Consider the following 26770-nt stretch of genomic DNA (forward strand, 5'->3'; position numbering starts at 1 on the left):
GTTGCAGTGAGCCGAGATTGTGCCATTGCACTCCAGACAGGGCAACAAAAGCTAAGCTCCATCTCAAAAAAAAAACAAAAAACTGCTGACATATTCATGGGACTCCAGAAGGCCACGCACATACATGGGCTTATGTGCATGCTCAAATCTATCCACATGCCCAGGAAAGACCTAAGAAGGTCCTAAGTTCTAACACAACATCTGGCTGACCTTGAGGCACTGCAAAAAAATGACAAAAGCTAAGTCAGCATTTTTAAATGCTTGCCTGAGTGTGAAGGGTGCCCCAACACAAACATACACAGAGCCTCTTGGAAATGGCTGGGAGGGTAAATAGATTCAGTCATTTAAGTAACTATCTAATCACTAGCTGACCACTAAGCTAAGTGAGCAGAGAATTCGGTGACAAAGAAGACATACTTCACAGATTCATTTGGAAAACCCACTAAAAAAAAACCCAACATCAACAACAAAAAAACAACATCAACAAGTCCTCAGAAGGGGAAATAGTTTGATTTCCAGAGTAGTCACATTGTATTATTAGAAATGTCAGTTTTTGGCCCGGCATGGTAGTTCATGCCTGTAATCCCAGCACTTTGAGAGGCCGAGGCAGGTGGGTCATTTGAGGTCAGGAGGTTGAGACCAGCCTGGCCAACATGGTGAAACCTCGTCTCTACTAAAAATACAAAAATTAGCCAGGCGTGGTGGCACATGCCTTTAGTCTCAGCTACTCAGGAAACTGAGGCATGAGAACTGCTTAAGTCCGGGAGGCAGAGGTTGCAGTGAGCTGAGATAGCAACAGTGCACTCCAGCCTAGGCAACAGTGGGACTCTGTCTCAAACAACAACAACAACAACAAAAAAGAAATGTCAGCTTTCTGTATAAAATTATGAGACAAGCAAAGAAATAAAGTATTGTTCTTACACAGGAAAATAGCAATCTATAGAAACCATCCTTGAGGATATTTTAAATGTGTTCAAAGAATTAAAGGAAATCATGTTTTTAAAAATGTTAAAAAGTGCAATAACTGAAATTAAAAATTCACTAGAGGGACTCACAAGCAAATGTGATTAAGCAAAAACCAAGATTCAGCAAACGTCTTTTTGGATCCATTGGATCTCTAGGAAACACCAGAATTATCAGCGAAGAATATATTAAATGGCTCAAGGCCTACCATCAGGCATATTTCTATGGCTTGACAGTAAAACTCCTAGACCTGGTTCCTGTTTCTGCAACAAGGTGTTCCTTTAGAGTCAACGATAACTCACAAACAAAACCTAGAAGTTCATGCAGGAGACATCTTGAAGTTCTTAAAAAAGTCAGTTGAAGAAAAATTGAAGAAAAGTCAATTGTGATTGTCTAGTCTGAGGAACAGAAAGGAAGAAGGATAAATAAAAATGAATAGAACATCAGAGACCTGCAGGACATTATCAAGTATACCAACATACACATAATGAGAGTCCTAGTAGAAGAGAATAGAAAAGGACAGAAATAATATTTGAAGGAACAATTTGCTGAAAAACATTTTTTGCTGAAAAACAAAATAAATTTGCTGAAAAACATTTATCTCCATATCCAAGAAGCTCAATGAACTCCAACTAGGACAAACTTAAAAAGATCCACACCTATACACATCATCATAATCAAACTGTCAAAATCCAAAGAAAAGAGTCTTGAAGAAAGAGAAATGCAATTAATCATTTAGAAGAGCTCCTTCACATGATTAACAGCTGACTTCTTATCAGTAACCATGGAGGCCAGAAAGCCATAGGATGATATTCAAAGTACTGAAAAAAAGACTGTCAACCAAGAATTTTATATCCAACAAAACCAACCTTCAAAGATGAAGCAAAATACAAGTCATTCCCAGATAAACAAAACTGAGACAATTAGTCATTAGCAAACCTATCACACAAGAAATACTAAAGGGAGGCCATCAAGTTGAAATGAAGGAACACTAGACAGTAATTTGAGACCACATGAAGAAATAAAGAGCACTGGTAAAGGTAACTAAATAGATAAATATAAAAGACCATATGAATATATTTTTGCTTATAATTCTTTTTTTCTTTTAAATGATTTTAAAGACTACTGCATAAAGTTATAATTATAAACCTGTGCTGATGGGCACACAAGGTATGAAGATGTAATTATGACAACATTGCAAAGAAGGGGAAAGGGAACAGAGCTACATAGAAGCTAGATTTTGTATACTGTTGATATTGAGTTGGTAGTAACCTAAACTAGATTGTTAAATTAAGTTGTTAATTGTAATCTCCAAAACAACAAGGGAAATGACTCAAAAATATACACAGTAAAAAAAAAAAAAGAAATGACAAAGGAATTAAAATGGTATATTAGAAAATATCTATTTAATACAAAAGAGGACAACAATGGAAAATAGAAAGGAAAAATGACATAAGACATATAGAGAACATAGCAAAATGGCAGACATGATTCCTTCCTTAATAGTAATGACATGAAATTGATTAAACAGCCCAGTCAAAAGTAAGAGAATGGCAGAGTGGATTTAAAAAATGATTCAACTATATGTTGTCTTACAAGTGACATACTAGATTCAAAGACATGACTATGTTGAAAGTAAAAGGTTGGCGGCCAGGCGTGGTGGCTCACACCTGTAATCCCAGCACTTTGAGAGGCCAAGGCAGGCGGATCACGAGGTCAGAAGTTTGAGACCAGCCTGGCCAACACAGTGAACCCTGTCTCTACTAAAAATACAAAAATTAGCCAGGTGTGGTGGCATGAGCCTGTAGTCCCAGCTACCCAGGCGGCTGAGGCAGGACCTGGGAGGTGGAGGTTGCAGTGAGCCGAGACCATGCCATTGCCCTCCAGCCTGGGTGACAAGTGAGACTCCATCTCAAAAAAATAAAAAATAAAAAAGATGGCAAAAGCTATACCATGCATACAGTAACTCAGACCTGCAGTGGCTATTCTAATATCCCACAAAATAGATTTTAAGGCAAAAATTGTTACCAGTTATAAAAAGGGATATATTTTAATGATAAAAGTATCAATTTATTAGCAAGGCATAACTACAAACATATGTAATTAACAACAGAACCCCAAAATACATGAAACAAAAAATAACAGAATTGAAGAGAGAAACAGACAATTAAAAAACAACAGTTGGAGACTTAAATATGCCACTTTTACTAATAAAACAAATAGGCGGAAGATCAAAAGGGTAATAAAAGACTTGAACAATACTATAATCCAATTAGACCTAACAGATTTTTATAGAACATTCCACCGAACAACAGTATAAGATACATTTTTCTCAAGTGGGGATGGAACATTTCCAGGATAGACCATAAGTTAGGCTATAAAACAAATCTCAATACATTTAAATTGATTGCAGTAATACAAAGTATTTTTCTCCAACTATAATGGAACAAAATTAGAAATAAACAACAGAGGGACATTTGAGAAGTTCACAAATATGAGGAAATTAGACAACACACTCCTAAATAACCCATTGGTAAAAGAAAAAGTCACAAGGGATATTATAAAATACTATGAAAGGAATGAAACAAATATACAACATACCAAAATTTATAGGACGTAACTAAAGCAGTGCTTAGGAAGAAATTTATAGTTGTACATACCTACATATATTATCTAATTATACCTACATACGTATATGTATGTATGCATATATGTATCAAGTGATCCTCCTGCCTTAGCCTCAGCTGGGACTACAGGTGTGTGTCACCATACTCAGCTAATTATTTTTTTTTTTGAAATGGGATCTCATTCCATCACTCAGGCCAGAATGTGGTGGCACAATCTTGGCTCACTGCCACCTCTGCCTCCTGGGTTCAAGCAATCGTCCCATCTCAGCCTCCCCAAGAAGCTGGGAATAGAGACATGCTCCACCACACTCAGCTATTTTTTTCTATTTTTGGTAGAGATGGTGGTCCCACCAGGTTGCCTAGGCTGGTCTCGAATTCCCGAGCTCAAGTGATCTGCCTGCCTTCAACTCCCAAAGTGTTGGATGAAAGGCGTGAGCCACTGCACCCAGCCAAATTTTTAAATTTTTTTTGTTTTGTAGAGATGGGGTCTTGCTATGTTGCCCAGGCTGCTCTCACATTCCTGACCTCAAGTGATCCTCCTGCCTCAGCCTCCAGAGTAGCTGAGATTATAGGCACAAGCCACCATTTAAAATTTTCTAGTTTTACATGTGACTTCCTCTTTGATCAGTGGGTTTAGAAGTGTGTTGTTTATCGTTTCTCGGCCTTTTGGCTAAGATCAAGTGTAGAAGTGTGTTGTTTAATTTCCAAATATTTGGACATATTTGGGGAATTAAACTTGACTTAAAATTGAGTTAAACTTGAAGTCAATAATACATAGTTGGAAAATTCCCAACTATGTATTATTGACTTCAAGTTGTATGACTTGTATTGACTTCAAGTTGTAGGTATTGACTTCATACTTGTATGATTTCAATTCTTTAAAACTTGTGGAGTTGTTTTTTAATGACCCAGAATATAGTTCATATTGTTTGAATGTTTCAGGCACTTCACAAATAATATATTCCCCTATTGTTAGGTGTATTGTTCTATAAATATTCATTAGGTGAAGGTGGTTGACAGAGTTGTCAGGTCTTCAATATCTTTATTGATTTTCTCTCTACTTCTGTTACTTAAAATGCTCAAGTCTCTAGCTATAACTGTGGATTTGTTTATTTCTCCTTTCAGTCCTGTCAGTTTCTAGCACCTCTGTTGTTAGGTACATACATATGTAGAATTGTTATACCTCTTTGTGAATCAACATCTTTATCGTTATGTAATGTTCCTTTTTATCCTTGGTGACATTCCTTATTCTAAAGTCAACTTTGGTAGTAATACAGACACTCCAGCTTTCCTTTGATGAGGGTTTGTATATCTTTTCCCATCCTTTTCTTGTTAATCTGTATATATCTTTTCTATTTGAAGTGGGCTTCTTGTAGATAGATTATAATTACTTTTGATCCAATCTGATGATCTATCTTTTAATTAGTTTATTTAAACCGCTTACATTTAATGTGGTTATTGGGATTAAATATATCCATTTGCTACTTCTTTTCTGTTTTTCTTTGTTCTTTGTCCCCTTTTCCTCATTTTCTGTAATTCTAAAATTAACTGAGTACTTTTATGAATCTGCTTTATATCCATTAAAAATTTTGCCTAGTTATTGCCCAAAGGCTTACAATATACATCATGAATTAGTCATGGTCTACTTTCAAAAATTATTATACTGATTCATATATAGTTTAAGAACCCTGGCCAGGCGCAGTGACTCCTGCCTGTAATCCCAGCACTTTGGGAGGCCGAGGTGGGCGAATCATCTGAGGTCAGGAGTTCGAGACCAGCCTGACCAACATGGAGAAACCCCGTCTCTACTAAAAATACAAAAATCAGCCAGGCATGGTGGCAGGCACCTGTAATCCCAGCTACTCGGGCGGCTGAGGCAGGAGAATCACTTGAACCTGGGAGGCAGAGGTTGCAGTGAGCCGAGATTGCGCCATTGCACTCCAGCCTGGGCAACAAGAACAAAACTCTGTCTCAAAAACAAACAAGAAGAAGAGTATCACTCTGTCACTCAGGCTGAAGTGCAGTGGTGCAATCTTGGCTCACTGCAACCTCCGCCTCCCAAGTTCAAACGATTCTCCTGCCTCAGCCTCCCGAGTAGCTGGGATTACAGGCGCCCAACACCACACCTGGCTATTTTTTGTATGTTTAGTAGAGATGGGGTTTCACAATGTTGCTCAGGCTGGTCTCAAACTGTTGACCTCAGGTAATCCGCCCTCCTTGGCCTCCCAAAGTGCTGGGATTACCCGCTAGTTCCAACATATTTCCAACACCCCAGAAGAAAATCCCATACCCATTAGGTAGTCACTCTTCATTCCCCTCACACCAGATTTAACCATCACCAGTCTGCTGATTCTATGAATTTACCTATTCTGGATATTTCATAAAACTGGAATCATAGAATATGTGAACTTTTGTGTCTTCTTTCACTTAGCATAATGTTTTTGAGGTTTATCCATATGGTAGCATGTATCTGTACTTCATTTTTATGGCTGAGTTCTCTATCATATGTATATAATCATTTTGTTTATCCGTTCATATATTGATGGGTTGTTTACACCATTGGGTCATTGTGAATAGTGCTGCTATAGCATCTGTGTATAAATTTTTGTGGATGCATGTTTTCTTTTCTCTTGGGCAGACAGCTAGGAATGGAATTGCTGGGCTATATGGTAATTCTGTTTATCTTTTTCAGGAACCACCGAACTCTTTGTCTACAGTGGCTGAACCATTTTACATTCCCATGAGCAATGTACAAGGTTCCCATTTTCAGGCTGGGCAGGGTGGCTCATGCCCGAAATCTTAGTATTTTGGGAGGCCAAGACAGGTGGATCACTTGAGATCAGGAGCTCAAGACTAACCTGGGCAACATGGCGAAACCCCATTTCTACTAAAAATATAAAAATTAGCCAGAAAAAAAATTAGCTGGGTGTGATGGTGGGCACCTGTAATCCCAGCTACTCCAGAGGCTGAGGCAGGAGAATCACCGGAACCCAAAAGGCGGAGGTTGCAGTGAGCTGAGAGCGCCACTGCACTCCAGCCTGGGTGACAGAACGACACTCCATCTCAGAAAACAAAAAGGTTCCCATTTGCCAGCATCCCCAACAACACTTTTTTTTTCTATATTTTTTGTTATAGCCATCCTTCTGGATGTGAAGTGGTATCTCACTGTGATTTGGATTTGCATTTCTCTGATTGCCACTGTCTTTCTGCTTCCAAGATCCTCTCTTCAGTTTTGGACAGTTTATGTATGTCTCGACATGGATCTCTCCTGACTTATCCTATTTGGAGTTCCGCAAACTTCTTGGATGGGTACATTCAAGTGTTTTCACAAATTTGAGGTGTTTGGGGCCATTATTTCTTCAAATATTCTTTCTGCCCCTTTCTCTCTCTTCTCCTTCTGAAACTCCTATTTTGCAAAGGTTGGTATGCTTGGTAGTAATCCACAGGTTTCTTAAATTGCTTCTTTCCTTTGTTCTTCTTTTCCTCAGATGGATAATTTCAACTGATCTACTTTCAGCTTCACTGATTCTTTCTACTGTCTGGCCACATCTGCTATTAGAACCATTTTTCCCCCTTTTTTATTGTACTTTTCAGCTAATTTTTATGGTTCCTTTTTATAATTTCTTTGACAATCTCTATGAGGCATTGTTTCCCTGTATTCCCTTAGCTCTTTGAGCACTTTTGAGACAGTTGATTTACAAATTTTGTCTTAAAGTCCAATTTCTATGCTTCCTCAGTTTATTCTAACTTTTTCTGTGAGTGGGCTATACTTTCTTTGCATGCTTCATACTTTTTTGTTGAAAGCTGAATATTACTTTACTATTAACTCTGGAAACCAGATTCTTCACTCCTCAGGGTTTTTGTTACTTGCTATGGGTTGTAGTGGTTTGTTTAGTGACATATATATTTAGAGACAAGGTCTCACTCTGTTCCCGAGGCTGGAATGCAGTGGCACAATCATAGCTCACTGCAGCCTCAAACCCCTGGGCTCAATCAATCCTTCCACCTCAGCCTCCCAAGTGGTTGGGACTATAGGCCTGTGCCACCATGCCCAACTAATTAAAAAATTTTTTTTCTTTTATAGAGACGAGCTCTCACTATGTTGCCCGGGCAGGTCTCGAACTCCTGGGTTCAAGTGATCCTCCCACCTCGGCCTCCCAAAGTACTGAGATTACAGGCGTGAGCCACAGCACCAGGTTCTAGTGACTTTTCTGACCTGTTTTTGTAAAGTTTCTGTTCTTTGACTTACACGGTCTGTAAGATGTCATCCTTTTGACACGCCAGTGTGTGAGATTTCTTTGAAAACTGCCCCAAAGATTGACAAAGGAAGAAAAAAACCCTCAGTTTTTGCTGATTGGCTATGTTGGGACACACCTCCAGTGCCTATCCGGGCCATCTGAAATTGGCCTTAGCCTTTACTTCCTGCTTGCACTGAGTCTACACATCAGCCAGACATGAAATCTTGGGGTCTTCTCAGGTTTGAATGTGCAGACTGACCTGGGAATGTGCATGGCTTTCTAAATCCCCCAATATACATGGGTGCTTTTGAATAACCTAATTTCCCTAAGAAATTCTGCTGCTTTCCTCTCAGGCTTTAGGCACTCCTTTGTTTACCTCAACTGTAGTTTTTTTGCCTCAGGTGGCAGCGGGTTGTTCATTTGCCTTACAATATTTAGAGACAAACCTGCCAATTTCCCACCATGATTGAGTTCTGAGTTAGATGAAACAAATGCAGGTGCCTTTTGTCAGTCCTCGAGGCTGCCAGACAGGTCAGAACAAACAATCTTTCAAGAATAAAATCTCTGGGGCTGGGTGCGGTGGCTCACGCCTATAATCCAAGCACTTTGGGAAGCCGAAAAGGGTGGACCACCTGAGGTCAGGAGTTTGAGACCAGCCTGGCCAACATGGTGAAACCCCGTCTCTACTAAAAATAGAAAAATTAGCTGGGTGTCGTGGTGTATGCCTGCGGTCCCAGCTACTTGGGAGGCTGAGGCATGAATTGCTTGAACCCGGGAGGTTGCAGTGAGCCGAGATCATGCCAATGCACTCTGGCCTGGGTGAGAGTGAGACTGTCTCCAAAAAAAAAAAAAAAATCTCTCTTCTCCCTAGGAACCCAAGACCAGGACCCCACGCTGAGAATGTGGTCTGTGTCTTCAAGACTGTTGCAGAGCTGAGAATGGGGAAAGGGCAAGTAAAACACTGCCAAGCTTTCCTTCTCTTTTTAGGTTGCCTTTTTCTTGATTTAGCAAATGCTTGGTGCTGTAAACTATTTTCCTGCATTCTGACAAAGTTGTTTCTGAATGTTTTTGCTTGATTTTTCAATGTTTCTGTGGAGGAAAAGGTCCCTGAAGCTACCTACTTGGCCATTTTTGCTGATGCTACTCTTGGTTACATTCTGAGGGCCCGACATTGTGTATGAAAATTGGTAGAGCTAATTTATGGCTCTGGATGTTAAAAATTATTTTTGCTTCTGTGAGGCAGTGAAATTAGTTGCATCAGCATTCTCAGATAACTTTTAAACAGTCATGGAATGAGATGACTTAAAGCTGGACTTCAGGCTGTGTGAGGGCTTACTTCTCACTAACCTTGCACCTAGGATAGCCCCTTGGAGTGCAACTAAAAGCCTGCATGTTTACTACGCTCCTTCTTCTTTGGTGGTACCTGCATAGTTTATTTTGGGAATGTGAATGCAGCTTGCCTAGCTCTCTAAACATACCCATTGCCAGATAAGAAATTATGGAGCAAGCAGGTTAAGGTAGAAACCACATTTATTAACCATGGATTTACTGAGGGCAGTTTATTAGATATTATCCATAGCTTATGCTGACATCTGATTTTGCAGAGAAATTATAGCCATTATTTTATTAAGATAATTCTACAAGATCAATTTAGTTTCTTGAAGTAGCATATATTCAATTCTTCAATAGGGTTTGGTTTAATTTAGCTATCAAAGTCAAATGTCTCTAAACTTTACACACTAAACTCATCATGGGCAGAAAATTTATTCTTTGTACATATTCCTTCTAAGTGTTTTGGTTCTTCAAGCTGAAACATCTCAACTTCCAGAAATATGGTTGCCCGATCAAAAATACCAGCGTCCTTCTAAGGGTTAAGATTTGAATCGAGAAAAAGATACATATACATATTTTATTATATACAAACAAGCAACAACAAAAAGTTTCATCATGTAAACAAAAGAATATAAATTATAGACATAATTGGAAGTTTCAAAAAGTCCTTAAATCATTGTGAGCTTCTCCAAAAGACACAGGTCTTGGAGTGTGGGCACAGAGCCATTAGTCAGATGTCTGGGTGGTCTCCCATAATAGCAATGTATACTCCAAAGAAGTGGGCTTTTTGTGAACTCTGTCAGGGTGAATGAGTTAGGCCTCTTAAAGGAATGAAATGCTTTCACATCTGGGGCAACAAGTGAAAAATATTGAAAGGAGGGATACAACTAGGGTTAGATTTATTGTTGACAGTGATTTTAGAAATAACCACTAAAGAGGTGTTAAAAGATTTCTAGATAAAATTCTGGCTACCGAAAATAAGAAAGGATACCTTTTGTAGCTCTACAAATGGTTTGGTGAAAAATAAAAAGGGAAACAGTGAGCCGAGGAGAAAGCGAAATAGGGAAGTCTAGGGAGGAGGCAAGAAAATACACAAGTCATAGCAAGAAAAAAAACATGAGATGGTCCTTTCTAAGGCCAGGTGTTGGTGATATTTACCTATGTAAGCTCAAGCCGAGAAGAGTACAGTTCTTATATATTCATTACTTAATAATATACAAGAAAAATACTTTTCATTCATTTGTTATAAAAGAACTACTTTATATGAAAACTAGAAATATGTATTTACATTGCAAATCCCAAATGAAACCCAATTTAATACAAAGTGAACTATAGGGATGACAGAAAAATGGGTAGATATCAAAATTCAACTAAATTTACAGTACTGCCTGATATCATTTTTAAATTTTGTTTTTGAGACCGAGTCTTGCTCTGTTGCCCAGGCTGGAGTGTAGTGGTGTAATCTCGGCTCACTGCAACCCCTGCTTCCTGGGTTCAAGTGATTCTCGTGCCTCAGCCTCCCCAGTAGCTGGGATTACAGGAGTGTGCCACCACGCCCGGCTAATTTTTAACAGAGACGAGGTTTTGCCAAGTTGGCCAGGCTGGTCTCAAACTCCTGGGCTCAAGCAATCCACCCGCCTCAGCCTCCCAAAGTGCTGGGATTACAGGCATGAGCCACCGCGCCCGGCTGATATATATATTCTTTTAAAATCTATACACAAGGCTCAAGTTCTGGGGTTTCAGGTTTTATTTTTAAGTTTTCTTTTAAAATAAAATTGCCAACCCCCAAGCGAATTAAAGGTTGATCTGGGCTCGCAGAGGTAATCTGCTCTTTGTAACCAAGTGCTCTGTAGTTTCTTCCACTTTAGACCTCTCCAGTGTGTTAATGCCTCTGTTTTCTTTGTCTTTTCCATGTGATTTTTTATGCTGTGGATTTAAGGGGGGAAAATTAAGTCAATATAAAGTAACATTTGATACACATTAACTACAATCTATTTTCAAAGTTCTCTGGGTTATAGGCAAAAAAACTTAAGTGTAGAAAAGCAGAAAAGGTTCAGCACAAGTTTGAGCCAACAATTTGGCAAGTAGCGTCAAATGCCTTCTGTATTTGATCACTAATGGAAGGAGCAGAGTGAAAGAAATATTAATTTTCTGTGTTATTTTCTAAGACATAGTTACAGATTTTACTCCAGGGTAGTGCTTCTCATCAGGGAGTGATTCTGCTCCCACAGCACGTCCCACAGGGGACGTTTGGCAATGCTTAAGAGACTTTTTTGGTGTTACAATCAGGGAGTGCTACTGGCTTTGAGTGAGTATTCACATAGTAAACTGTTTTTCTTGTGTACCGACATAGTACAGTCCACGGGAAAGCCCATCACAACAAAGAATTATCCAGTTTAAAATGCCAATAGCACTGCTGTCAAGAAACCCTGCTCTAAGGAAACAGATTTGCTGTCATGCAGAAAAGTCAATTCTGTTTTAAGCAGAGAAACTGGTATATGGGCCACCTTAAAAACACTTTTGCTTGTTTTTTAAAATTGTATTTTATTTGTAAAACCTATTTCATGTTCCTCATTTGGAAGTTCTATTTCATTGGAACCATACTTACCCATACAGAACATTAATGGACTGGTGACATTCACTGTACACTCAGTCATCAATGCTGAGACAAATTATAAACCAACTTTTAAAGTTTTAAACCCAGAGAAAATCCCCACATCACACTGCTACTAGGGAAAAGATCATTTCTGAACTTCAGCTGAAGGTCTAAAACCCCATCCCAAACCCTTTCTGGTACTGTAAGGACTTCCTTGCCATAGCTGAATCACTAAGCCTAATTCAAAATGCCACAGATAATAATAATAAAAGAATTTCTGACCAGGAATTAAGTAGTCACCAGGTTCTCTTATCCTTCCCCCTTTCCTAACTTTATAAGATAGAAGAAAAGGATGAAAACTGAAAGAAACATATTTATAGTTCTCTAATAGTAAGGAATAAAGCAAAAGGTGGCAAGAATTTGGGAATAACATTGCCCAGAGGAAGACAGAGAGGAATTTATGAGAATCTGAGTTGGAACTTTGTTAACTGTTGAAAGCAGGGATGGAGAATCTTTAGACCTTAAGGGAAGGAGCTGTAGATCTATTAAAAAGTTACAGGCTGAGTGCAGTGGCTCACGCTTGTAATCCCAGCACTTTAGGAGGCCGAGGCGGGCGGATCACCTGAGGTCGGGAGTTCGAGACTAGCCTGACCAACGTGGAGAAACCCCTTCTCTACTAAAAATACAAAATTAGCCAGGTGTGGTGGTGCATGCCTGTAATCCCAGCTACTCAGGAGGATGAGGCAAGAGAATCACTAGAACCCGGGAGGCGGAGATTGTGGTGAGCCAAGATCACGCAATTGCACTCTGGCCTGGGCAACAAGAGCAAAACTCCGTCTCAAAAACAAAAAAACAAAACAAAACACACACACACAAAACAGGTACAAGCAGCCAGGCGCAGTGGTTCATGCCTGTAATGCCAGCATTTTGGGAGGCTGAGGTAGGAGGGCTGCTTGAGGCCAAGTTCAAGACCAATCTGGCCAACATAGCAAGACCCTGTCTCTCTATATATTAAAAAAAAAAGGTACAAGCATATGCATCTCAGAAGTAGAACTTCAACTGTAAATGTAGATACCAATGTCCTACATAAGGAAATTTTTCCTTCACACACTCTGTCTAGGCTTGTACCTTCAAATTAGAGGAAAAGGTACCAGCACTTTATAGAGCCTCACTTGGAAGTTGTATTTCACTGGAATCCTCCTACTTACCCACAGAGAACATTAAGGGACTGGTGACATTTATTGTGTACTCAGTCATCAATGCTGAGATGAATCATAAACCAACTATGTTCTCAACAGTGTTAAAAAGTGGGTAGCAGGGGCCGGGCCGGGCCGGTGGCTCACACCTGTAATCCCAGCACTATGGGAGGCCGAGGCAGGCAGATCACCTGAGGTTGGGAGTTCGAGACCAGCCTGACCAACACAGAGAAACCCCCTCTCTACTAAAAAAAAAAAAAAAATACAAAATTAGCCAGGCATGGTGGCACATGCCTGTAATCCTGGCTACTCGGGAGGCTGAGGCAGGAGAATCACTTGAACCCAGGAGGTGGAGGTTGCGGTGAGCCAAGATCACGTCATTGCACTCCAACCTGGGCAACAAGAGCGAAACTCTGTCTCAAAAAAAAAAAAAGTAAAGAAAAAAAGTGGGTAGAGGGCCGGGCACAGTGGCTCACGCCTGTAATCCCAGCACTTTGGGAGGCTGAGGAGGGTGGATAACTTGAGGTCAGGAGTTTGAGACCAGCCTGGCCCACATAGTGAAACCCTGTCTCTACTAAAAATACAAAAAAATTAGCCAGGTGTGGTGGTGCATGCCTGTAATCCGAGCTACCCGGGAGGCTGAGTCAGGAGAATCACTTGAACTTGGGAGGTGGAGGTTGAGTGAGCCAAGATCGTGCCATTCCACTTCGGCCTGGGTGACTCAGTCTCAAAAAAAAAAAAAAAAAAAGTGGGTAGGACAGGTCACAGGATTTAATTACACTGGATTAGAGCAGGCAAGGTGCTCAGGAAACATGGGGCAACAGTTCACAAGAGAAAAGCCTCAGGCAGGAGAAATCACTAATATAACCTAAGAGGCTTCCAGTCTCTCAATCTTTTCAATCACTTTGCCTTCAAAGTCTGATTATGGGCAGAGATAGGTTCCAAGACTTACATGTCAAAGGTAGAAGGAAGAGAAATGACTGCTGTCAGTGTCCGAGTATATAGGAAGGAGAAAAGGAATAAATACAATAGCTAAAGATTATCAGCTAAGGATGTAGATTAAGTCAAATTCTGCCTTCATTTATTCTTCAGAAAACCCCTTATCAATATCAGATTTTTGTAAATAATTCAAATCAAAAGCGTTAACAAGCCATCCTAAGGAATAATTGAAAGGTTTTTGTTGTTCTACTCACCACGAATAATACCTTTATACTGAATAGTAAATGAATGACTTACATCAGATATGGAAGGGTTATCTGATATGATATACCTGGAAAAATGGAACCCCACCAATTGATGAACAATCCACACCAGCATCTACAGATGGCTCTTGACTTAGAGGTTCTTCAGTATACTGCCCCAGAACTGCCTCTTCTACATCTACATCCTAAAAGAAGAAACTGGATGAGTGACTAAGGGCTTAAAAGTCATCACAAGAGTAACAACAGTTTTCTTCTTTGACTATAACACAATGTCCATGGTATAATATAAAAGTTAAACCTCAACAAAATTATTAGAAAGTCTACAAATTAATGAAAATAATTCCTAATATATTTTTATAGAGAGTAGAGGTTCCTATATAACAATGTTACTAAGCATAATACTAAGTATTGGCTATTATTATCTACTAGCATAATTTAAAAACTAGTAAGATTAAAAGAAACAAGCCTAAGGGCCAGGCCTATCATTAATGAGAGGCAGGGTAAGATTGAGGGGTAGACCGTAAAATTCTTCACATGAAGTCAACCACATCAAGAGTTTATAAAAGAGTTCTATTATAAAATTATGATCCTTTAAATTTACCAGAATTGTCTCTTCTTCGTTGTTTTCTGAACAGTTTAGCATCATGAACAGCTCAGGCTGTTTCCTTTTCAACTGATCAAGGAGATGTTCACGTGGTTCAGTTCTTACCAGTGTTGATGGATATAAATAATTTTTCCTCTGTGGTGTCGTACCTTTAATGGACATTAGATAAGATAAAAATTAACGTATGAGATGTAAATATAAAAAAAAAACCTAAAACTTCATAATTAATCTTGTCTTCTAAAAATATAAAATATAAAAATATAATTGCCATATATGAGGATCAATCTTGCTACCTGTCAGACGTTGTTTGCAACTAACAATATTTTCTAATTCGACAACAGACTTTACTATTTTCAAGATTCATCCTACTCTCTAAAACATGAAGTTTACCATCTCTAAGGATATATAAAAGATGTGTTATAAGCTCTAAAAGGAGTTATAGTGTTCTGAAAAAAATGGCAGCATTATTGGAATGAATAGATTTCCCAACATGATTACTTTGATAGGAGTAATCATTTCACTATAAATATGGTGTGGTGGTTAAATATTAACTAGACATATATATATATATATACTATGTTGCCTAGGCTAGTCTTGAACTCCTGGGCTCAAACGATCCTCCTGCCTTGGCCTCCCAAAGTGCTGGGATTATAGGCGTGAGTCACCGCATCAGGCCCCCAGTTATATTTCTCTGTAATGAGCTCACGCTCTCATAATTTACAAAAGTACTTGCCTTTTCACTCAACATTTACATTCCTAACTTCATTGAAAAGTAGACAGTAAATCTTACAGGTCTCTTGGGGAAAAAGTAAACCAACATTCTATGCAGCACCATCCCCTTTTAACAATTGCTTTTTAAATTAAAAAAAAAAAAAAGTTTTGTGATATAATTTACATACCATAAAACACTCATTTTATGTGTACAATTCAGTCGATTTTAGTGAGTTTACAGGGTGTGCAACCATCACCACAATACAGTGAAGAACCCAATTATTCATGCTGTGTAAAACAGCTTGTTACATCTCTTCCATGAAGACCTCCCTGAATCATTACAGCCTACAATGATCTTTGCCATATCTGCTCTCTCAAAATGTTGATTCCTAAATGCTAATGGTCCACGGTGATCCCTGATCTCTTAAAACAGGGATTCCTAAATGGCAATAGTCTATGACAAAATGAGAGGGACACAGAACAAAATGCACAATGTGGTAAACTTTGCATTAAACTAGACTTAGTTATATCTCTCTCATATTTGTGGTATTAAAATGTCCTTTTACAAACAGTGCTAGGTTTGTAGTTGTTTTTAAAATATCCCCTATTAACAAAGTCAACTCCCTGAATGTATGTGAAATTTTACTGAATTGTGATACCACCTGTATCATGACACTCGATTAAAACTATTTTAAGGTTCCAGTTTTCCCATTTTGAGTTGATTACAGTGAGATGGTAAATTCCTGTCAGGCAATGGAAGGACCTAATTTTTCTGAACATCTGACACTACACAGAGGTGAATTCGACTTCAAAAAATTTAACAATTCTATTTCTCTTTTAAAGTACCTGTTGGGATATCCAGTTTCAGATCCTGTTCCAGAAAGCAATTAAGCTTAGTCAAACCAATTTTTATGGTTTCATTAAGTTCTAGATTTTGTGCTATCAATTTATCTTCATCAATAGTCATCTGATCAAGAAAAATGTTACGCTGTTTCTCATGAGCTGCCTTATGTCCATTTGATTTCTCAGTGATGTCTGAACTTGAAGCCTCACAACATTGGTTTACAACCTGTAAATGATGCAAATAAGTGTTTATTACTAAAACTAAAGTTGTCAGTGTTTTATTCAATATCATATTTTCCCTTACCTTTTCCATAATTTTTTTTTTTTTTTTTTTTTTTTTTGAGACAAGTCTCACTCTGTTGCTCAGGCTGGAGTGCAGTGGCATGACTAGTGCTCACTACAGCCTTGACCTCCCAGGCTCAAGCCATCCTCCCATCTCAGCCTCCCAGGTAGCTGGGACTACAGGCATGTACCACCATGCCTGGCTAATTTTTGTATTTTTTGAAGAGATGGCGTTTCACCATGTTGCCCAAGTTGGTCTCAAACTCCTAGGCTCAAGCAATCTGCCCACCTTGGCCTCCAAAGATTACAGGCATGAGCCACCACGCCTGGCCTTCAGTAATAAAAGATTTAAAAACACATACAAAAGTAGAGAGAACAGTATAATTAACGCCCTTGTATTCATTACCCAGCTTCAACGTTTACCAACAAGTGGAGTACAAACATTTACCAACAGGACTGGCCACTTAACTCCTCCACAAACCCAGGATTATTTTGAAACAAATCCTGTATCATTTCATCCATTTACTTCAGCATGTATCTCTAAGAGGTAAGAGCACTTTAAGACCACTATCACATCTAAAAAGGTTAACACTGATTCCTTCCAATCAAATGTCTAGTCCATGTTCAAACTTCACCAATTGTCTCAAATGTGTGTCACAATTGCTTTGTTTGAACCAGAATTCACCACTAGATTTGGTTTATAGTTGACTATATAATTTATCATCCAAATTGGGACACCTTTTAGAGTGAAAGGGCCCATTCTTAATATCATTCTAATACAACAATGTCAACAAGGACTGCCTCAGGCAAAATAAGACTTAAGGACCTCTAGTCTTAAGTCTCTTTTGATCTACAGGTTATCTTTTCTCATATTTTTTCCCTTGAAAAAAAAAAAAAAACTTGTTGCTGAAGATATGAGGTCTTTACCCCATTTAACATCTCAAATTCTGGATTTGGTCAACTGCATTTCTATGCTTTATTTTCTATAAACTGGTTAGACCTAAAGGCTTGATTTAATTCAGGTTTAGTTTTTTAGCAAGAATATTTCATAGGTAGTACTGGAAACACAAAATGCTTTGCTGTGTCTCTCATGTTAAGATTTATCAGTGAGTTCAGGTATGGTTAGCCTATTAATTATAAAGTTCCCCAACAGCTTTTGATCAAATGGTTTAAGCCATCATTAACATCCACAGGGGTTATTTTATTAAGAGTTGCATACTGGTGATATATTAATTCTATCATTTCTTCTCCATTTTATTAGCTTAGAGTCTAATGAAACACTTTTCTTCATTACCCTGCTAAACCAAGATATGGTTCTTTTAGGAAAGACAGATGGATGCTATATTTTTTCTTCTTCTTTACCCATTTTCAGGACAATGTGTTGCTTCCGTAGCATGATCCAAAGGAGACCTATGAAATTTTTATGAGTTCGTAAGTTTTAATATATTTGATGTGTTTTAATCCGTTATGGCCATTATTCTTTTTGATGTTCAAATTATACCACCTTTGAACATGGGGAGGTTGGCTACTAAGACCTTTTGACAACCTCAGAAATCTTTAACAGCTTCCTTACTTTCTGGTATGACAAGACCTCTAGGCTCATATATTGTACATTTCCTATCGCAAATCTGAAATTAGCTATTTGTATACAAACTCTAGTTCCTTTTAGTGAAAACAGCTCATATAGATTAAAATTTTTAATTCTTTGTACCTTACTTCCTGAGAATGTTAGTAAAATCCTTCTAATGCAAAGAAAGAAAAAACCAAGTTACAAAGGGCTCATGCAAGCGTTAAGTTCAAGCAAATCCATAAACCTATCAAGTATCCTTTGGTTACCAGAACAATAACCTAAATACTTAAAATAATAATAGGTTTGAATGTACTTGGAGAAAAGTAAAAAGCAAAGATAGGCCGGGCGCAGTGGCTCATGCCTGTAATGCCAGCACTTTGGGAGGCCAAGACGGGTGGATCATTAGGTCAGGAGTTCGACACCAGCCTGGCCAATATAGTGAAACCCCATCTCTACTAAAAATACAAAAAAATTAGCCGGGTGTGGTGGCGGATGCCTATAATCCCAACTACTCAGGAGGCTAAGGCAGGAGAATCGCTTGAACCTGGAAGGCTGAGGTTGCAGTGAGCTGAGATTGTGCCATTGCACTCCAGCCTAGGCAACAGAGTGAGACTCCATCTAAAAAAAAAAAAAAAAAAAAAAAAAAAGTATATAAGTGGAAGGTATTACATATCAAAAGACAGGGTGCCCTTCTTTGAAGAAACTACTAAGTCAGAAACCAAGGATAAATACAGGAAAGAAACTGTACAAATGTTAAATTAATTCCAAGATTGAGAAGACATATACCAAAGCACAAAACGAGATCATCTGTAAGCATACCAAATATTATACTTAAAAGTTGAAGTCATTATAGCTTAAAATATCATTTGTTTTGAAATCTATTCTTAGCCAAGAATATTTAATTTTCTGATTATTATTCTCCCCAAAGTAAGTTCCAGTTACAAAGTTATTACCTCCAATAAGTTCTGAAGTTCCTGTTCCCTTTCATTTAAGGAAGATACCCACTGTTCAGAAAAATAAACTGTTCTTGTGTTCAGAGACTCACATCTCTGTTCAGTCTCTTGAGATATTTTTTCCAGGTTGCCATTGAGTTTATCAGAGTGTTTCACAGACTCTTCAACCAATTTTGTACCTTCTTGGTTAAAATTTCTGAGTTCCTGTGACAAGCCATCAGAATCAGCACAAAATTTTTGACTGTGGAAAGTCATTTTGTTGACTATATCCTTAGATTTCCTATAGGAAAAGAGAATGACACTGTTGAAATGGGGAATTAAGACTCAAAGGATATATAACTTCCCAAGATCACTCAGCTCTTAAATGGCAGATCTGAACGTGGGCAGTCTGGCTCCAGGGCCCGTGATCTTAATAAATCTTCTATATTGAGAATGGATGCCTTGGCCACTGTCTTTTCACAGCATTGCCATTAAATGACCTTTGAAAGGATCATCTTTGCTCATGAAACCTTTCACAGCCCTCCTCCAGTTATGATGCTTTCAAAATCTGTTTTATTCCTCTTACTAGGCAATGTTACTTCAGGGCATCTACTACAGCCTCTTGTCTAGTCCCTAAATTGGACAATCAGTAATTTATTCTGTTATTAAACAGTTTCCTTTGCCTAGCATATAAAACAAATCATGAACATTACAAATGTTATGTTTAAATTAGCTATAAAGCTTTCTAATAATTAAAAGAAAATTATATTGGGGTGTGACAAATTATACATATAGAACAATATAACATAAACTTGATATAATATTAATGTTGGTTAGACATACATTTCCAATTCATTGATAATTTCCCTCTCGGTAAGTTGCCCTATAATAGCATTCCAAGTTATCTTACAGGACAAGATTTAAACCTTGTGGAATGAAGTGACTCTCTATTACCACTAGATGGTACACCACGTGGGTAAACCAAGTGAGTCAGCAAAGATGTTGAAAACCAAACCTACACATGAAAGTCACAATGATTGAAAAAAGGGCAAGGCACAGTGGTTCACACCTGTAATCCCAGCACTTTGGGAGGCCGAGGCAGGCGGATCACCTGAGGTCAGGAGTTAGAGAGCAGTCCGGCCAATATGGTGAAGCCCTGTCTCTATTAAAAATACAATAAATTAGCCAGGCGTGGTGGTGAGTGCCTGTAATCTCAGCTACTTGGGAGAGAGTGAGGCAGGAGAATTGGTTGACCCTGGGAGGCGGAGGTTGCAGTGAGCTGAGATTGTGTCATTGTACTCCAGCCTGGGCGACAGAGCAAGACTCTGTCAAAAAAAAAAAAAAAAAATCTCACAACTTAATTGGAAGATGAGATTGAGTTAAAAGTACTATAAGCAGCCGGGCGCGGTGGCTCACGCCTGTAATCCCAGCACTTTGGGAGGCCGAGGTGGGTGGATCACGAGGTCAGGAGATCGAGACCATCCTGCCTAACACGGTGAAACCCCGTCTCTACTAAAAATACAAAAAATTAGCCGGGCGAGGTGGCGGGCACCTGTAGTCCCAGCTACGCAGGAGGCTGAGGCAGGAGAATGGCGTGAACCCGGGGGGGCGGAGCCTGCAGTGAGCCGAGATAGCGCCACTGCACTCCAGCCTGGGCGACAGCGAGACTCCATCTCAAAAAAAAAAAAAAAAGTACTATAAGCCATGACAATAAATGCCAAACGCAGTTATGTTCAGTGCGTACATAAACATCACCTAGATTCCTGGGTGATGAATACAAAGTCCCTCGACCATACTGGGAAACTCTGGTGTAGACAATAAATGTCAGGAAAGCAGGAAAAATAATTTGCATGGGCCTTAAGAAAGTATATCATACTTCCTTTCCTACTTCAATCCTACTCTAGTTTTTCCTCCACAGCTATGGAATGGCCTAGAAATCCATCAGTCTAGATACTAGGAATAAAAAGTAGGACATACTTTTTTTATTCAGCATATAGGAAGAGTTCACAATGGAACATGCTATACTTAACAGGATCAAAAACAGGGTTGAAAAACAAATGATAGACGTTAGGTAGGGATAAATGATAGCTAGAGTTCCAGAGCAGCACTGCTCAACAGAAGTATAATAGAAGCCACATATGCAATTAAAAATTTTCGGCCGGCCGTGGTGGCTCACACCTGTAATCCCAGCACTTTGGGAGGCCGAGGTGGGCAATCACAAGGTCAGGAGTTTGAGACTAGCCTGGGCAACATGGTGAAACCCCCGTCGCTACTAAAAATACAAAAATTAGCCGGGCATGGTGGTGGGCACCTGTAATCCCAGCTACTCGGGAGGCTGAGGCAGAATTGCTTGAACCTGGGAGGCAGAGGTTGCAGTGAGCCAAGATTGCACCACTGCACTCCAGCCTGGGCGACAGAGCAAGACTTCCTCTCAAAAAAAAAAAAAAAAAAAATCTAGTAGATACATTAAAAAATAGATAAAGCAATTCAAGTAACAATGTATTAGGTGTTTATTGCACATATAAACACCTAAGTAAAATATATGAAAATAATGACAAATGGGAAAGAGGATACAGGAATATACTATTATAATGTCCTTTCACTACACATGAAACAGCAAATTATTTGATAATGGATTCAAATTATCTTAAAATATATACTTTAAATCCTAGAAATACTACTAAAAGGGAAAATTTTTAAAGTATAAATAAGTCAATGGAAGAGATAAAAACATAAAAAGTGCTCAGTTTAAATGAGGAAAGGCAGCTGGGTGCAGTGGCTCACACCTATAATCCCAGCACTTTGGGAGGCCAGGGCAGGTAAATCACTTGAGGCCAGGAGTTTGAAACCAGCCTGGCCAACATGGTGAAACCCCATCTCTAGTAAAAATACAAAAATTAGCTGGGCATGATGGTGTGTGCCTGTAGCCCCAGCTACTCAGGAGGCTGAGGCGGGAGAATCACTTGAACCCAGGAGGCAGAGGTTTCAGTGAGCCAAGATTGCACCACTGTACTCTAGCCTGGGCCACGGAGCAAGACTCTGTCTCAAATAAATAAATAAAAATAAAACATCATAGATTATAAATTTGATGAAAAAGCAAGACCCAACTATATGCTGTCTGTAAGAAACCCACTTTAAATATAAAGACTTAGACCAAAAGTAAAGAGATGGAGAAGGATACATCATACAAATAGCAATCAAAGGAAAGCTGGAGAACCTGTATTCATTTCAGACAAAATAGACTTCAGAACAAGAGAGATTATCAGAAATAAAAGTGGATATTACATAATGATAAAGAGGTCAGTTCTCCAAGGAGATATAATAATCCTAAATGTATATGCACCCAACAACAGAGTTTCAGATACACGAGGCAAAAACTGATAGAACTAATAAAAAAAAAAAAGATAAATCTACAATTAGAGATTTCAATACTCCTCTCTAAGTCATCGATAGAACAAATAGGCAGAAACTCAGTAAGGCTGTGGATGACCTGAATAGCGCTATCAATCAGCTTGATCAAAGTGACATATACAGAACACTTCATCCAACAAAAGCAGAATACAAATTTTTCTCATGTGGGTAGCACACAAAGCATTATCAGAATAACACTGCAAGGGCCCTAAAAACTAAATTGTCAGTGGAACCACAGCCCGTAAAAGTGAGCCTGGATCTGTAGGCTAAGCCTAAACAGGGTAAATGCCAGCTAAAAACTACTTAAATAGGATCCTGAATCTCCTAACATAATACCCAAAATCTTCAAGGTACAATAGGAAATCACTTATCATATATCAAGAACCACAAAAATCACAAGTTGAATGAGAAAACACAGTCAATAGATGCCAACAAGAAAACTCAGATGTTGGAACTGTCTGGCAAGGATTTTAAAGCAGCCACCAAAAAATGCTCCAAAAAGAAATTAAAATACTCTCGGGAAAAAAAAAAAAATCCTAGCTAAGAAACAAGGTATAAAAAAAGCAAATGCAAATTATAAAACTAAAAATAAAAAAGCAATAACTGAAATAAAACACCTCACTGAATGGGTTTAACAGTAGGTTAGAGATGACAGAAGGAGATTCAGTGAATACGAAGACAGATCAATAGAATTTCCCCAATGTGAACAACAAAGAGAATATATATATCTATAAGAAGTATATTCTACATATCTCCTGAGGGACCAAAATAAAAGGTCTAACATTTGTGTCATCAAAGTCATAGGGGCAGATGAAAAAGAGTATAGGGCTGAAAAATATTCAAAGAATTAATAGATGAAAATTTCCCAAGTTTTGGTGAAAGGCATAAGCCTACAGATTCAAGAAGCCAAACAAAACCCAAATAGAATAAACTCAAAGAAATATAAGTAGACAAAATATAATCAAGTTTCTAAAGACAAAGAAGTTTTGAAAGTAGCTGTAGGGAGATTGCCTATAAGGGAACAATTACTTGAATGGCAGTGGATTTCTCATTTCATAGAGGCCAGAAGAAGAAAATGGAACAGCATATTTCAAATGCTGGAAAAAAATAATTGTCAACCCTGAATTCCACAGCCAGTGAAAATACCTTTCAGGAATGAAGGGGAAATCAAGACATTCTTGGACAAAGAAAAACAGAATTTGTGTCCAGCAGACCCACCCTTAAAGACTACAAGAAGTTCTTCACACCAAAGAAAGCTTGAAACTTTAGGAAGTTTAACTTAGGAATTAAATGGGGAAAAATAGGGTAAATATAGTATCTTTCTCCTCATGAGTATAGAATACTCAATAGGCAAAAAACTGAAACTTGACAAATCTCCTATGTTTTACAAAAATTTTTAAATGGATCATGAATATAAATGTTAAACCATAAAGTTATAAAATTCCTAAAAGAAAACATAGGTCTGACTGTCATGTATGGTAAGTATGCAGAACTGGCAAGCAATGAGGCTACAAAGCAACATTAAACTCTAATACAGGCCAGGGGCAGTGACTCACACCTGCAATCCCAGCACTTTGGGAGGCCGAGGTGGGAGGATCAGTTGAGACCAGGAGTTCAAGATCAGCCTGGCCAACATGGCGAAACCCCATCTCTACTAAAAATACAAAAAATTAGCCAGGCATGGTGGTATGTGCCTGTAATCCCAGCTACTCGGGAGGCTGAGGCAGGAGAATCGCTTGAACTCGGGAGGCGGAGGTTGCAGTGAGCCGAGATCACACCACTGCACTCGCGCCACTGTACTTCAGCCTGGACTACAGAGCAGGCTGTTTGTTTTTGTCTGAAAAAAGAAAACAGGGCCGGGCGCAGTGGCTCACACCTGTAATCCCAGCACTTTGGGAGGCCGAGGCGGGCGGATCACGAGGTCAGGAGGTCGAGACCATCCTAGCTAACATGGTGAAATCCGGTCTCTACTAAAAATACAAAAAATTAGCCAAGCGTGATGGCAGGCATCTGTAGTCCCAGCTACTCAAGAGGCTGAGGCAGGAGAATGGCGTGAGCCCGGGAGGTGGAGCTTGCAGTGAGCCGAGATCGCTCCACTGCACTCCAGCCTGGGCGACAGAGCAAGACTCCCGTCTCAAAAACAAAAACAAAAAACAAAACCCTAATACAGGAATCAGCAAACTTTTTCTTGAAAAGCCAGACAGCAAATATTTTAGGCTATTGTTCAATGACTTGGATGCAATGACTCAACTTTGCTGCTGCAGTGCAAAGGCAGCCAAAGACAACATGTAAACAGATGGGTATGACAGTGTCCAATGAAATTATTTGCAATAACAGGCATCCAGCCTGCTAGCCATAGTTTGCCAAACTCTGCTCTAGTTAGTATATTTTTCATCAGTAATATAGGTTAGAAATTGTGAAATTACTTAGTGTGTTTTCTAAGATTGAGGAAATTCGAAAATATATTGTGGATAACAGCCAGGTTTTTCAATGTCTTAAAAGAGAGCACAAATATGCAATGAAAAGACATTTATATGCATGTATGTATACACATACACACATACATAATAAAACATTAACAAAAGAGAAATTTGAAAGAACACAGAGGAATTATTTGTACTATTTAAAGCTTTTTCTTCTTAAATAATTTCAGACTTATAGAAAAGTTTAAGAGAACTTAAAAATAGCTTACTGCTGTATATTTTCCTGGACACTACTAAGTGGTTTCTGTATATTTTCACACTTTTCCTCCAAAGCACAGAATCTCTCTGTCCAAAGATTGATTAACTGGCAAAGTTCCTGTAAGAAAGGTGTGGGAAGTGAAGAGACTTAAAATTATGACACTTGAACATTTTTTATGACTGATAACAAAACAAGAAGTATTGTCCATAGGTGAGAATTATATAAATTCTTGACAAGAGATCTTTAACTTTACCTTTCTTCCACAGAGGAAAGCAGTGGAAGTGATATTAAAATGTAGGATTTTTTTTTTTTTTAGAGATAAAGTCACACTCTGTTGTCCGAGCTATAGTGCAGTGGCACAATAGCAGCTTCTGCAGCTTCAACCTCCTGGGCTCAAGGGATCCTCCTTCCTCAGCCTCCAAGTAGTTGGGACTACAGGCATGAGCCACTATGCCTGGCTAATTTAAACAATTTTTTTTTTGTAGAGATGTGATCTCACTATGTTGACCAGGCTGGTCTTGAACTCCTAGCCTCAAGTGATCACCCTGCCTCAGCCTCTCAAAGTGCTGAGATTACAGACATGAGCCATCACATCCAGCCAGGATTTTTTTAAAAGTAAATAATTCGCAAACTTTACTATTTTAGCTGTAAGTAACAAATTACTTTCAGTGTACCTCAAAACTAATCAAACAATCCCATATATCACATTATGTTTAAGACCCACTTTGACAGATATATATAGTTGCTTTTTAACTGATAACACTACTAGAAGGGCAAATTAATGTGATATACTAACGGGTCAAGCAATCCAAAAATATTATCAATTACTGGAGCTAAAAAATGTTACAGAACCTAGTTGGAGCATATTAACAAAATGTAAATAGTCTTATCTTTGCTCATATTTTACATCTTTGAAAACAAGCTCTTATAGGCATATAACATGCTACACTGCAAAATGAAGAAGCCATCCTAATGACCAAAGAAGAGCTGAAAATGCATCCAACATTCTTATTCACTGTTCAGTCTGCTGGTTGGCCAGTATCTCTGAATAACACATCAGTTGACAATACATATCTAACATTCTGATTATGAATAAAGTCTGTCAGTATTTTTACTAGTCTCAAAGGTATTATCAGATTAATAATTTGAATGCTAATGCAGGTATTATCATATTTATCTATATGTAAATGTGTTCAAAGTTTTACATAATTATTTTAGTAGTGCTCATTTCAAGTTCTGGAAAACCTAAGAAATAGCTCACATACTGAACTTGCTTCCTTAAAGCCAGGGAAGTCAAACCATTCATGCTAAGATACTTTTCAGATCAGATTTTTTTGTATTTTTTTTTAAACAGCTGCCTAACAATTTTAAGCATTTCAAAACAGCAAATTTATAAAAAGGGGATCAGCCTTAGAATATACACCTAAAAAGTTCTCAACAGGTTTAAGGGCAATACCCTATGCAGATGTATGAGAAAATGCTGCAGTTTTAAGTTGCCAAACAACACATAGAAGAGCCACTCAAACATAGACGCTTTTCAGGTAGTACAATCACTACCACCTTCTGTAAGATGATCTACAT

The 26770-nt window shown here is 38.5% G+C and overlaps 1 protein-coding gene and 1 pseudogene across 1 annotated transcript in view; one reads left to right on the forward strand and one right to left on the reverse strand.

Annotated features, from left to right (window-relative positions):
• Positions 1-4240: 4240 nt before the first annotated feature.
• Positions 4241-4403, forward strand: LOC129478222 (uncharacterized; annotated as a pseudogene).
• A 4937-nt stretch (positions 4404-9340) lies between these two features.
• KIF11 (kinesin family member 11) overlaps positions 9341-26770 on the reverse strand; it is a 65049-nt gene continuing 47619 nt past the window's right edge. Inside the window, exons 17-22 of the mRNA XM_055255329.2 lie at positions 25200-25306; positions 19118-19397; positions 16316-16538; positions 14756-14907; positions 14223-14339; positions 9341-11086 (exon numbers count right to left, since the gene is read on the reverse strand). Coding sequence (XP_055111304.2) covers positions 10955-11086; positions 14223-14339; positions 14756-14907; positions 16316-16538; positions 19118-19397; positions 25200-25306 — 1011 coding nt within the window. The 3' untranslated portion in view covers positions 9341-10954. The remainder of the gene's footprint in view (positions 11087-14222; positions 14340-14755; positions 14908-16315; positions 16539-19117; positions 19398-25199; positions 25307-26770) is intronic.

Source organism: Symphalangus syndactylus, chromosome 2, assembly GCF_028878055.3.
Source record: "Symphalangus syndactylus isolate Jambi chromosome 2, NHGRI_mSymSyn1-v2.1_pri, whole genome shotgun sequence".
Lineage (NCBI taxonomy): Eukaryota > Metazoa > Chordata > Mammalia > Primates > Hylobatidae > Symphalangus > Symphalangus syndactylus.